The sequence below is a fragment of the Haliotis cracherodii genome, unplaced genomic scaffold (genome assembly GCF_022045235.1).
Source record: "Haliotis cracherodii isolate W230 unplaced genomic scaffold, xgHalCrac1.p SCAF_19, whole genome shotgun sequence".
Lineage (NCBI taxonomy): Eukaryota > Metazoa > Mollusca > Gastropoda > Lepetellida > Haliotidae > Haliotis > Haliotis cracherodii.
In genome coordinates this window covers 1,162,137-1,175,537 of record NW_027266274.1, presented here as the reverse complement: position 1 = coordinate 1,175,537, position 13,401 = coordinate 1,162,137, and the positions used below count along the sequence as shown (strand labels likewise).

Genomic DNA, 13,401 nt, shown 5'->3' with positions numbered 1-13,401 from the left:
TGATTTTAAGATATCCGAGGAGCAGTTTTGTTTAGTGTTGTCAGAACTCACCAAATACAATGAAATGAAACAGGAGATTCGATCAAAATCTCGTAAGACCAGTGGTATTAGCGAAGACGAGAAAAAAAAGTTCATAGAACAGGGGAGGCAACAAGCGCGTCAATTATTCCGTGCCAAAACCAAAGAACTGGTTGGAGATTAAAAATAGATTGCTTATTATCATTAGATCACATTTAGATAAATGCTTACATAAATATATAATAATGCAGAATTAAAACATTTATGTTCATGGACAAAATTATTATATCAGTATAATGTCAAACCAACAAATGAAGAACACAAAACATTTATGTTCATAGACAAAATTATCAAATTGAGAGAATTACCACAAGGTATATATTATATCAGTAAACCAAACAAATACGATCATCAATTACCAAGAAGAGTATATAATCTGGCCTATTTGTAAAATAATAGAGAAATTTATATCATTGACTCCAGGTGGTGGTGAACTAGAGTCAATTTCACTTAATCTCATGACTATCGTTGAATCGCATAATCATTTTGGCATAAAAAAATCCCCCTGTAGTGGTGGTATAGGTATATAAATCCGGCTCCAGTGGGTTTGCGGCAGAACCCCCATTACCTAAACTACTCAATTACCTACTTATGAGATCAATTCAACTTGATCCACCAAATAATACTAAGTATCTATGACGGTTATTAGAAAATACTAGATTAACTACAGTGTGACAAACTACCAAAGTGTGCAAGAAAATATTCAGAAGGTTTTCACAGATAATGACTCACACAGAGGAAAGAACTGAGCATTGGGCAGTAGAAGACTATTATCCACACAACTAATTATGAATAGCTGACAGAGAAGAGGACTTCTGTTGAAAATCTACAAATGTTTATAGTGTGATGATAGCCAACATACAGGATTATGCCAATGATGTAATAGAGGTAGGTCATTCACAGGAATCATATTTACTTGGAAACACACATGCAGCTACGAAGTCTTTGAATCTTTCCATGATACTAGTTAACAACTAAAAAAATAGGAAATTTTGATTAATAACCAAGCAATATGTTTCCTTTAACACCAACCTATAGTATTTGGTTTCCTTTCCTCTATGGCCATCTACTTTACAATCTTTAAATAATATTCAACCATAAATTATTCCATTCTGATTGGTTAATCAGAGGTTATCAAATCATTATGAATTGAAACAGCTGATTTGATGGTAGCGTCTTAATTTAACATTTGAAACCTCATGCTGCATGTTAGGGTACCAATTCAATTAAGCATGGATAAATCTTCTGGTAACCAAGCTCTACATTGAAAATACAGCATGTTTGTGTCCTACATAAACTAGGCCTACAGTATCAACAGATATTAGCTGATAGATCCTTGAAGTTCTATATCACTAGATGAATAAAAGTAAAAAAAAATCCTGAAAAAATCTATTTGCTGTCTCCCAAATGTGGCAGGATGCACCAATAGCTTTATTGGTCTTGACAAGCTAAGCTTAACATAACATATACATCAAGAATCCTTACTGGGGTCTAGTTTATGACCTCATCCATGAACACTGACCTGCATTCCAACACTGACCACCAGATGTTTCTCTACATCGGGGCTTCCCAAACAAAACCAGCATGGACCAGGTGGTTGCACTGTAAATAAACATTCATTCAATTGGATTTCAAAAGTACAACAAACATTTATTTGTTATTCCGGTCATTTGCTACTAAATTGTACAAAGTTCTGTTTGTTTTGCTGTTTAATGCTGCAATTAGCAATATTACAGCTATGGCGGTGGTCTGTAAATAGTCAAGTCTGGACCGGAAAATCCTGTGACTGACATCATGAGTATCAATCTATGCAACTGGGATACAATGATATGCATCTGACCACTAGATATCATTAGTCGCCTCTTACAACAAGTATAGTCACTTTTAGGGCAAGCATGGGTTGCTGAAGACCTATTCACCCGGATCTTCACGGGTCAGTCAACTACTAAACAATGTTGTAATATTCACAGTAAAAAGTTTTTGCATTATTCTACCTGATTCTGTGGTAATCAGTCTCCTTAAGAGTGTCTATAGGGTACATGTTCCATGTCCACACACATACCCTTAATAATCAACAACATATGAAAAATGATAATCCCATATCCCATCATGTTATTGGTTACAATATACTGGGAAATTGTCCTGTGGGGAATCGTCCATGTTGGATCCCACAACCATAACCACAGTACCTGTGCAGGTATGATTATTGAACATTTGCTCAATGTGGATCTTAATGATGTTCTATGTAGAGTCTTTAATATATCAAAACATACAACAGGGGCATATATGTCCTTCCTCATCAACTCTCACTTTGAAGTCAAACAAGCATGAAATACTTACATCCCCTGCCAATATGACATGTCGGGTGTGTGCAATGCATTAGCTCCTGTGAACTATGTTCACTGGGCCTTTTTGTAAAGAAATATAGTATGTTTTTCAAGATCTGCTCCAGAAAAGAGGACTACCTCCATTTTCAGTCTAAATCAAAGTTGTTGTCATGGAAACTCGAAAAATAACTTTAAAAACAATTTCCAAAACTATCCAAAGGCACCAGTTCACCACTAGACCTATCAATGTGCAAAATATGCTGAAGAAATATGGTACGGTTTTCAAGATCTGCTCCGGATACGAGGACTACCACCATTTTCAGTCTAAATCAAAGTCATTGCCATGGAAACTCAAAAAATAACTTTTTTAAAAATCCCAAACTATCAAAAGGCACCAGTTCACCACTAGATCTATCTATGTGCCAAGTTTGGTGAAGAAATATGGTACGGTTTTCAAGATCTGCTCCGGAAACGAAATGTGACGGACGGACGGCACCCATTCCTATATCCCCCTTCCACTTTGTGACGGGTGATAATAAACTTTACAAAATATCACACACACAAATACATGTCACAGGTTTGAATTCTGTAGCAAATTCTCTGTTCTGTGATACCATATATCCATAAAGCAAAATTACAGAACTTACCTCTGAAAATTAGGTATACTCTAAATATCACTATATATTACTAAATCACCAAATTTGAATCTAAATATCATATATTTACTTGCAGAACTTAATAACAAAAATAACATAACAACATGGGTATCTGTCTTTTCATCAACTCACCAATGATCCTGCTGAAACTTCACTCATAATCCTAATATTGTTTGGGATATTTTAGAAAATATGCAAATGTTGTGGTATCCAAAACATGACAGAGTTATCTCCCCTGTATTGTGTTGAGTCTGTACATGTATATAAACAGTCCTACACACCTTTCTCCTTGTCTCTATGGAATCCCCAGTTAGCAAGAACGCTTCAAGGTGTCAGAATCGGATCAGAAAACATGCCTAGACAAGTCGTCGATGAACGCTGAGCTAGGATTAATTTAATTTGTCAAATGATATTGCTCCCCACACATATGGTTGATGAAGTCCGCCAGTTTTCACGCAGGAACAAAACAACTTAAAGTTTGCATTCCTGATGTTATAAAATGCCACGGTTGCGTAGAAGATTCTTTGTAATATAACTTCAAGTGTCATAACTTCTACACTGAGATACAAGTGTAAACTGGCAAATTGTACAAACCATGAAACATCAACATGCTGAGGCTGTCAAAACTTAAAATAAATAGAGAGCTTGTAAACTGACGTTTGACCATGGCGGAAAATCAACCTCCAGTTCCATAGTACGTTGATAACTGAGAACAATAATTATAGAATATCAATGCTACTCAGTGTCATTGGTTCAGATACTTTTTTACATTTTTGATGGCTTCCACTTTGATAGAGACACAGATATAAATCTGACATTGATATCGTGTTAAATTTTTTTCAGTCATTCTGTGTTGGTGGGGCACTTGTGAAGAGCAACCTCCCCGTGGTGAGCGCCGGGTAACGATAATAGCTCTTCCCTCGTGTGGATCTGGGGTAGAATGTGTCCACAGCACCCCATTGCTGGTCGTAGGAGGCGACCAAATTGGGCAACCTTTTTGCCATGGTTGCGCCCCTGTGTCGGCGGAGGACGGGCTTCAGGTAGTTGAGGGCATTGGAGCCAGGAACTGTGAATGCAGTCATTCATCCAGTGTATGCAATAAATGTTTGATAGTGTTTAAATCTGGAGACCTGGAGGGCCATGGCAGGACATGGATTCTCTAGAACTTGCACCAAGTCTGTTCTACCTGTGTAGGAGACATCTTCCCGAGGCAAGAGGGTTAACTGACTATAAAGTCTAGTTTCCGAACTAGGCTGGGATTATGGAGTTACATTTTGACTGGACTAACGAGTCTATGCATAGTTCAATCAAAATCGCTCAATCGAAATCCAGTTCGTAAACTGTCATGCAGACTTCGGTTGACTGCAGGATTTGCAAAGCATGTGCTCAACAGATATTTTCCAAATCTTTTCATGTTTTTTGTCAAGATGCTCACATGATTTGATGCACTTGATCATTGATCAGGTCGTCTTGGCTGGGCGTAGTCATTTGGTTTGAAGCAAATGCCAGTGATACGAGAGCTTGAATCTGATTGCTCCATAGGAGAAGCATAGAAGGGACATAACTCGTAATAGCCACTGGCAGCGCTAGGATCGAGCCCAGGAATTCAACCTGGTTTGGCAAGAGTTGAAACTGGACTCTTTAAGTCAGTTAACTCTCTTGCCTTGGGAAGATGCGTAGGAGATGGCTGCCCGCATTACCATACTACGCCCACCAAATCTGTCCACCTTCTGTATGCATTGCCTGCGACACCAGTAAACATAATGTCTACCATCCGCATGACGAAGGTGACTCGTCACTAAACCAAACTTGTCTTCAATGTAGTTGTGGCCATACTGTGACCTTGACACCATTGACGCCGACGATGCAGTACAGATAATCGCATAAATTCTTACAACCTAATTTATTCCACACTAGCGTGTTCATAAGCAACATTGGTTATTCTAGATTCTGTTAAGTTACTATGGAATGATTTAACGGGTGGTAATTTAGTTTTGTCAAATCTACACCAATCATCCATATGTTTGTAAGGATATACATCTTTTCTAAACAACAAATGCCTTGTTAACCGATCAGTAAATTGATTTGTTTTTGTTCGCATTAACTAAATTGTCCCAGGAAGAGAACAGAAACTGTACGGAGTCTATGAATCTAAACCCATTACTTTGGAATCTAAACCCATCACTTCCCATCCTAGTCGTATAATGTATAGTTTTCGTCAACGAGAATGATATATATATTTCCATATTATCAGGAATGCACGTTAAACCACGTCGGTCTTTGAGAGAGCTTGCATAATGAGATAAGAATCATATCCTCTTAGGTTATGAAACACATCGGGGATAGGTATTGTTTTAGAATGCATTTTTAGTTTAAAGTTACACTCGTTATGTGCGGCTCCCCTGTAATTACCCGTGACGTGGCAATGATCTACAGAATCCCCATTCAGGGATTTATTACAAACAACCATCAACTTGTTGACTTCTTATTGGCCTTCCAGTCATCCCTAGTCATACACATGGGTTTCTTATGCGATAAATTTTCCTTGATTATTCTTTCTTCGTTTTGTAGATATTCTAGGAACTTTTCCGCTGCATCATATAACTCCTCAGTACTTTTGCCCAATATGATGGGTTATACATCATTAACATCCATGTCAGAATTAATATTCATCTTCCAACCTCTTAGATATATACCAACGCCAGCTGTGGGTACAATTCTTAACTTAACAGGTTGATTATTATCAACAGCCGGTTCAACAACTGGTTGATTATTATACAGTAAAGCAATCAATTCAGCTTTTCTCATTCGAGAATAACCTCTCAGTCCACTGTTTTTCGCTTGAGCTTTGAGTTCTGGGGTTTGTATTCCAAACCGAGTGAGGTAAACAATTCAGCTTTTCTCATTTGAGAATAACCATGGAGACCACGTTTTTTTGCCAAAGCTTTCAACTCTCTGACATAAACCATTGTGATGCATAACTACATGTGGACTAATCTCTAATTGGTAATAATTCTACCCAATCTATTGCTCTCATTGCTGTAATCCTTCTTCCTTTCATAAATAATCTGGAACCATTTCTTGTCAGCACCGTGACTCTTGCATAAACAGTAACTACCTTTTACCCCAATCCCACATACAGAACATGTATAATTAACATGACCTTTTCTAACTGCAATGGCACGTATCCCACAAAAATCTGCCATACAGCTTTGACCACATTTTTGGGATTGGCCCTTGCGTATAAATTTACATTTGGATGTGCCCCTCGCCATTGTGATAAATATACACTTCTAGTATCATTTGTCTAAATGCGTGTCAGCCGAGTCTCTGCCTGCTCATGGCTTATACGTAATAGTGTAGCTAAAAATAGCCACAGTCGTTAATCCCAATACTATAAATGCTATTTTGCAACCTTGCTGACCTTCTGACAATGTGTAATACGTGAGAGTGTTGGCCTTGTTGCAATTGGGACAAATGTCTTTCCGTAAAAAAGGAAGTACTCGTGCATGGCAGATTCACAATCCTTAAATGTTTGAATTGAATTGTTTTGTTTACGAATCTTGTCATTGATAAAATCTAGCCTCTGCATTCCTTTAGTGGACCATTGTGACTGGGCTGTTTCGAGTTGTGCTAATGCTTTATTGTGTCGTTTCCGCTCTTCTTAAATTTCTTTAGCATTTGATTCTCTTACAGTAGAAAATAAAAAATCATACCCCGAAAAAGCTAGAGCATTAACAATAGCTCCACCAACCATCATCGCAATTGATGCCATTTTGTTTTTGAACTATGTTTATAAATATTCAAATCTTTAATTACTTCATTTTGTCTTCTGGGATAAGCCCTTGTTTGATTAGCATATCTTTAGTAGCCATAGCTAGGCCTACATCTAGAACCATCATACCAATATCATAACCATTAAAATCTAGTTTGGGTGGTGGGGCTTTAGTAATCATTTTACCTGTATGTGCATAGCCGATAGCTAATCCGCTAACCACAGCTGAATGATACGCTGCGTTATCAACATTATACCGTCTGTAACAGGAGAATCATGCTTTTTATAACATTACATGAGGGCTTTACTCTAATTGAATCTGCGACTTTTCAACAATTCTTAGTGACTCTCACTTGCGGTGTTTCCCTGTTCACTTGTGGCGTGTCTGCAATCACTTGTGGCATTTCCACCTCCATTTATATTATAAGGTGGGCACGTATGATTGAATTGACAATAGTTATCCATTATTAAAGTGGTGGTAAGAGATTCGCATAAATACAGGCGATTTTCTGGCGGGATAGGAAGAAATGTACTAGATACCAGGGGTCCGGAAAATTTTAAATCCCAATCAGACATTTGCATTTAGGCCATGCCCCCTTCAAATGGTGTATTTTCGCATAACTTTTCACACACATTAAAAGTTGTTATGTATGGTGTTCCCTCGTTATTGCTCGCTTCGGATATAGAACACGGTAAAGCATGGCTCCCAAAATTTACCAACAAGTTTAATAAACTCAAGTTTTCCACTCACACGACATTTTCCCCCCATCTCAGAAAACATTATCAGCTGATCACCGCGATCACGTAACACTGGAAGTACCAGTCAACAAATCCGAACTGAAGTGGCAATTTAATCCTATCATTATAATAACTGGTAATAAAAAAATTGTTCACTGTTTACTTGGACTAAAGTTTGCAATATATATTAAATATTTCATTCAATAATTATAATAATATTTACAATAATTTCAGCGAAATTGTATGCGAAGTGATCGGTCGATCACACAACTCACCGTTATTTACAGCAACCACGGTCAGATTACCGCTATTGACGCCTTTAAACAAACTAGAAGTCATATTTGAGGCAGTTTGACTTTTAAATGTCAACATTATGTTTTCGCAATCGAAATATATGTAGCACATGAAGCCCCTACGGTGACAGGTCAAAATCATTCCATACATCAAAAAATATCCTGCATACCATATGTACGAAAGTGCTACGCTTATGGTTCTTATAATTTTAAGTATATAAGGTGGAAACTGCAACTAAAATAACATGATATTAGAATATATTATTCCTGATAAAATAATAATTTCAGATACAATTTCTTCAGACCATTGCATTAAAATTCTTTGAAGATGTATCTTTGGGTACGTTTTACTGAATCACCGGTAGATTGGAAGGAAACGTGTGCACAGCTGATTGCTATTTCCGGCTTAGTTTACGAGAAAATACACACGGTAATCTTAATCTCTGCACATAAAACAATGTCTTGGAGAGCAGAAAATACATCTTAAATGGTAAATCATCATGCCTAGTGATGTTTTATGTTAAATTTCATACTTTTATTGCCCAAGTTTGTTATACCTGTTTATTCACCTGAATTCGCTGAAGGGATACGATAACCCTCATCAATTATCTGGACCCCGAAGGTAGTGTTGTTTGTTTTTTAAAATGTCCGGACAGAAAAATTTAAATGTCCGGTAAGCAATATCTTAAAATCGGACATTATGACCGTTTCTGGACCCCTGCTAGATACAGCTGTGTATAGTTGTACCATAGCCGCACCTATTGTTTTAATCATGGTAGCTCCCAGTTTAGACTTGTAATGTGCGAATAGTTTTTTAATTTCTTCGTCGGTCATGTTATCAATTTTTTCAGTGGTATAATTTCCCCCAAGTATTGGGAGCATTTTCCACCAGCTACCAAAGCCGCAAGTCTTTCTCTATGTTAATCTGTAGGTTCTAGCTCATCTTGGAGCAGTTGTTCGAGAAGTTTGTCGCATTCCATCTTTTTAATGTAATACCCTAGCTGATATTTAAGTCTAACATAATGAAATATGAAATATCCAATACAGCCCGAAATGATAAACTGTTGCAAAAGAATGAGGATTCAAACGACATTATTACTTCATCGCTGCTAATGTTCAATTTACCGCATTTTGCTATATTTTGTTAAAATTTGCTAAATTTTACTAATCAGTTGCTAAAGTTTGCTAATCAGTTGCTAAAGTTTGCTAAACAGCTGTTTAAGTTTGCTAAACAGTTGCTAAAGTTTGCTAATCAGTTGCTTAAGTTTGGTAAGCAATTGCATAAGCAGCTGGTTGGTCAGTTTTTAATTCGAGTTTAGAGTGCTTCGTTTCTGCTAACAGTTTTCTGACTTTATCTGGCTCGAGCTTGGTAGAAAAATGAATCTTGGTCTTTTCAGTGAAACAGGGCAATCCATTTGGTCTGCTTTCTGAGATCTTTCAGTACAGAGTTGTATTTTTGTGTAAGTTCCCAAACGCTATGCTCCATATGTCGACCGGAGAATGCTAAATATGAAAGCATATATTTCTTTTTGGTAAGTTCTTTCCCTGCACTGCAGTCGTCTATTATGAAAAGGGTTGATTTTCCTTTGCATTTTTCGTGACATACTTGTAAACAGTCTTGTTAACGATGACCCGGATCAACTTTGTGCACTCTCGATAGGTTTGTTTTATTAACGTTTATATACTGAACAACAAAAGTTCCTTTGACATTGAATAAGATTTAATGCAAAGTTATGTTTTTTACCAAATCTGAAACAATTTCGGTTTGCAACAGATAAAAGACTCCTGTAAGTGCTCAAATGGTTTAATTTGCCATACTGACTTCAGAAAATGCGTGATTTCATAAAAAAACATGAACATGCAAAAATAGCAATATACAAATCAATACATCTTTGTCCCAAAGAAAGGACCAAGCGTTGCACAAAGTCCTGTGGGATATCTGTCCATATCTGCTGGAGCATGTTTCAAAGTTCCTGGAGTGTCTGTGGAACACGTGGTTGACATCGAACGTGCCGATCCATCTCATCCCACATGTGCTCGATTGGTGAGAGATCAGGGGTGCGAGCTGTTGCTTTGTTGAAGAGAACCCTGAACAAGTCGAGCAATATGAGGCCGGGCATTGTTATGTTGAAAGGTAAATGCCTGGGCCATGACGATGCAAAAACGGTAGAACAACAGGGCCGATGATCTCGTTTGCGGTAGCACTGTCCATTGAGATTTCCCTCTACCAAGGGTCTATCAAACGGGTCCTCTGTCTTGCTTTAATCCCACCCCATACCATAACGTTGCCACCCCCGAACCGATCTTCTTCAATGACACAATGATTGACGCAACGTCCACCTCGATGTCTTTACACTCGAATCCGTCCATCGCTGTGGCTGAGGTGAAAACGAGACTCGTCAGTGAATAGAACTTGTCCCCACTGCATGGCCGTCCAGCGTAGACGCTGTCTGCACCACTGTAGACGTCCTTGACAGTGGTTTCCTGTAAAAATGGGACGTCTGGCGGGTCTTCTGTCAACAATCCCTGCAAATCTGAAGCGACGACGTACGGTTTGTGAAGATATTCGTCGAAGGCCAGGGATGCTTCTTCCAGTCACTGTTGCTGGCTGGAATCGATTTCGTAGGTGTGTTGTTCAAATCCAGTTGTCTTGTCATCCGAGGATGGTCTCTGACTGCATTCGCCTGTTGCCAACGTTGCCATAAACACCAAATGGTGTTTCTGTGGACGTTAAATTGTCTTGCAACATCACGTTGACTCGATCCTGCTTCAAGTATACCAATGGCTTGCAGACGCTCATTTTCGGACAGGCGTGGCATTTCGTAATGTTGAATAATTGTGTAATTTTGTTGTTTTTCTGAGTGGTTGTTGTCAGCACGATGCTAAACAACGCATATGGAATCCCATTGACGCACATGTTTTGATACCCATTCTTGTGTAGTGAAACTTTTACATGGAAAGCATGCTTTTCTGTAGCAGTTGCATTTTTGTGACTTGATTCGATACATGTACTACAATATTGAAAACCAAACTTTACTTGTTTGAAAAATACACTAAAATATTGGTGTCACAGGAACTTTTGTTGTTGAGTATAGTCAAACACAGAATAATATGGGCAAAAACATTCTGATGACTTTGTAAAATATCTGGAATAAAAGCTGTTTTCCCACACCCCGTTTGCCAGCAGATGATAGCGCAGTGCATTTTTTTAGGTAATAGATTATTAATAGATCGCTTGCATGAATCTTCCATTCTGTATATTAAGTTGTGTGTCCATATTCATGTACAAATATATGTTTAATTTACCAGCCGTTTCGGCGAGCTTTGTTATCTGTATAGTAACACCCTCACTAGCATTTTCTATTCTCCGCCCACTACCGTGTAGCTGGTTATCATCTGTGGCATGTAGAGCCAGAGTGCATACTTCGAGGAAAGGAATTCTTTCAGCAATACATCCCCAAGAGCCAGATCTTTTGCAACCGCGTTTACTTCTGGGCTTCATTTATAGAAGGGAGTTCTCATCCCACTGTTGATATGCTCGCATGCCTTGACTATATAGTTGATTAGGCACACCCTCGACAGTCAGTTCTACTTTTGTAATCTTGGGGTTGTAGAACGCCTCAGTATCTCTTGCAAATGCTTCAGAGGGGTCCCCCAACAACATTAAAATACCCTTCAACGATCTAGTGGTGAGGTTTAGATTGATATTCAAATCTTTCTGTGTCAAAGCATGCGATCGTACAAAATGGCTAAACTTCCATTATACTGGTTACGAATTTGTCTGGCTAATTCAGGACCTGTTACCATATCATACTTCAGTGAGATATTGTCAATGAAATAGCGACACTCACCTTCAGTAGCTTTGATTACTATAAGGGTATTATAACACTATTTTTCAGGGCATTATCATTTGCAGAAGCCCAAGGTCTTCCATTAACTGTCCGACAAAGAGCGCAGTTGAAAAGACCAAGGGCTTTCTTCAAATAATAATGCCCTGAAAAATAGTGTTATCATTATCATAGCTAAAATGGATGGAATTTTGTATCAAATAAAAAGAAACAACAATATCCGTTTTGAAACATTTACCGCAATTAACACAAATGTCACTGACCCACTTTTACAAATATGATAATGGCCCGTCGTCAAGCAATATGAGGGCATTATCAAGTTACAGTGGCCTGCTGATTCCTTATAACATGCGGGTGGTTTAATGATAATTCTATCCATTTTAGCTATAATCTGCTGTAGTCATTAAAAATGAGTTCGTATTCTAACCTATCGCCTAGAAGGGTATGTAACTATCTTGTAATTCAAAGACGAGGGGAATATAGAATCGGTTACCCAATGCAACAGCAACAGCCTTTTCTTCTATGATGCTATTATCACCATTATTAGCACCCACACATAGTCTCATTGAATTTTTATTACTAATACCTTTACTGTAAGTTTTCAAGTTCTTTCGCCGTTCTCCAGAGATCCATGTAACAGAAGTATACATTGCTATCGTCAATACTCAAAACCTCATTACTGCTAATTTTAATCGTAATTTTCTTAACAATCGCATGACCTATGTTCTGAACAATCTCCCTGGCAGGGTCATCAGAAGTCAAACCAATTGTAAATGATAGTCGGGCAGTTCCTGGAACTAACACATCATGAGCACCAAGATTAGGAAGTGTCTGATTCTGATAAATGGTACTCGGGTTATTAGTTATACAAGGGGTGTTCATTAAAGATTTCCCCTAACCCACTTCCGATGGACCTAGTGGAATGAAACTTGGCACAGGTATTAGTCTTTCTCCACATAGGAACCACCAAGAGTTACACACTTCTCCCATCATTTTATGCAACTATGGAGACCTCGCTTGTAAAAGCCCTCATTTTGCGTCTCAAACCAGGACTTGATTTCAGAAATCAGTGTTTCATCATCTGTGAAACATTTTCCCTTCAAAAATGACTTCATGGTTGGAAAGAGGTGGAAGTCAGATGGCGCAAGGTCAGGAGAGTAAGGAGGATGTGGAAGGATTTCATAGCCACAGGACTGCGCTTCTGTCTGGGCAACATGAGAGTTGTGTACTGGAGCATTGTATTGCAGGAGACGGACACCCTTGGTCAGCATGCCACGCCTCAAGCTTGATAGCGTCCCGCAGTTTCCGCAGCAGTGAAGCATAATAAGCTCCTGTAATTGTGGTACCCTTTGCCAAGAAATCCATCATCACTACTCTGTGCTGGTCCCAAAACACCGTGAGCATGACCTTGCCTGCAGAGGGTTGGACACGTGCCTTCTTTGGGGGTGGTGACTCCACATGGTTCCATTGCATCGACTGAACTTTAGTCTCAGGATCATAGTGATGGACCCATGTTTCATCCTGTGTGATAAGTCTGTCAAAAAAGTTTGGCACATGTCCAAAAGATCCTTTGAGCAATTGACTTGTTCCTGCTTTTGGAAAGGTGTGAGCAGCCTGGGAATCCATCGTGCAGACACCTTATGCATGTTCAAATTGTCATGGATGATTTTTTCCACAGACCCTTCA

At 38.5% G+C, this 13,401-nt stretch overlaps 1 protein-coding gene across 5 annotated transcripts in view; it reads right to left on the bottom strand.

Annotated features, from left to right (window-relative positions):
• Positions 1 to 13,401, bottom strand: part of LOC139466653 (CWF19-like protein 1) — a 411,301-nt gene that overhangs the window by 88,169 nt on the left and 309,731 nt on the right. For all 5 annotated transcript variants that reach the window (XM_071248237.1, XM_071248241.1, XM_071248239.1 and 2 more), the window contains one exon: positions 1,601 to 1,680. In XM_071248237.1, coding sequence (XP_071104338.1) covers positions 1,601 to 1,680 — 80 coding nt within the window. The remainder of the gene's footprint in view (positions 1 to 1,600; positions 1,681 to 13,401) is intronic.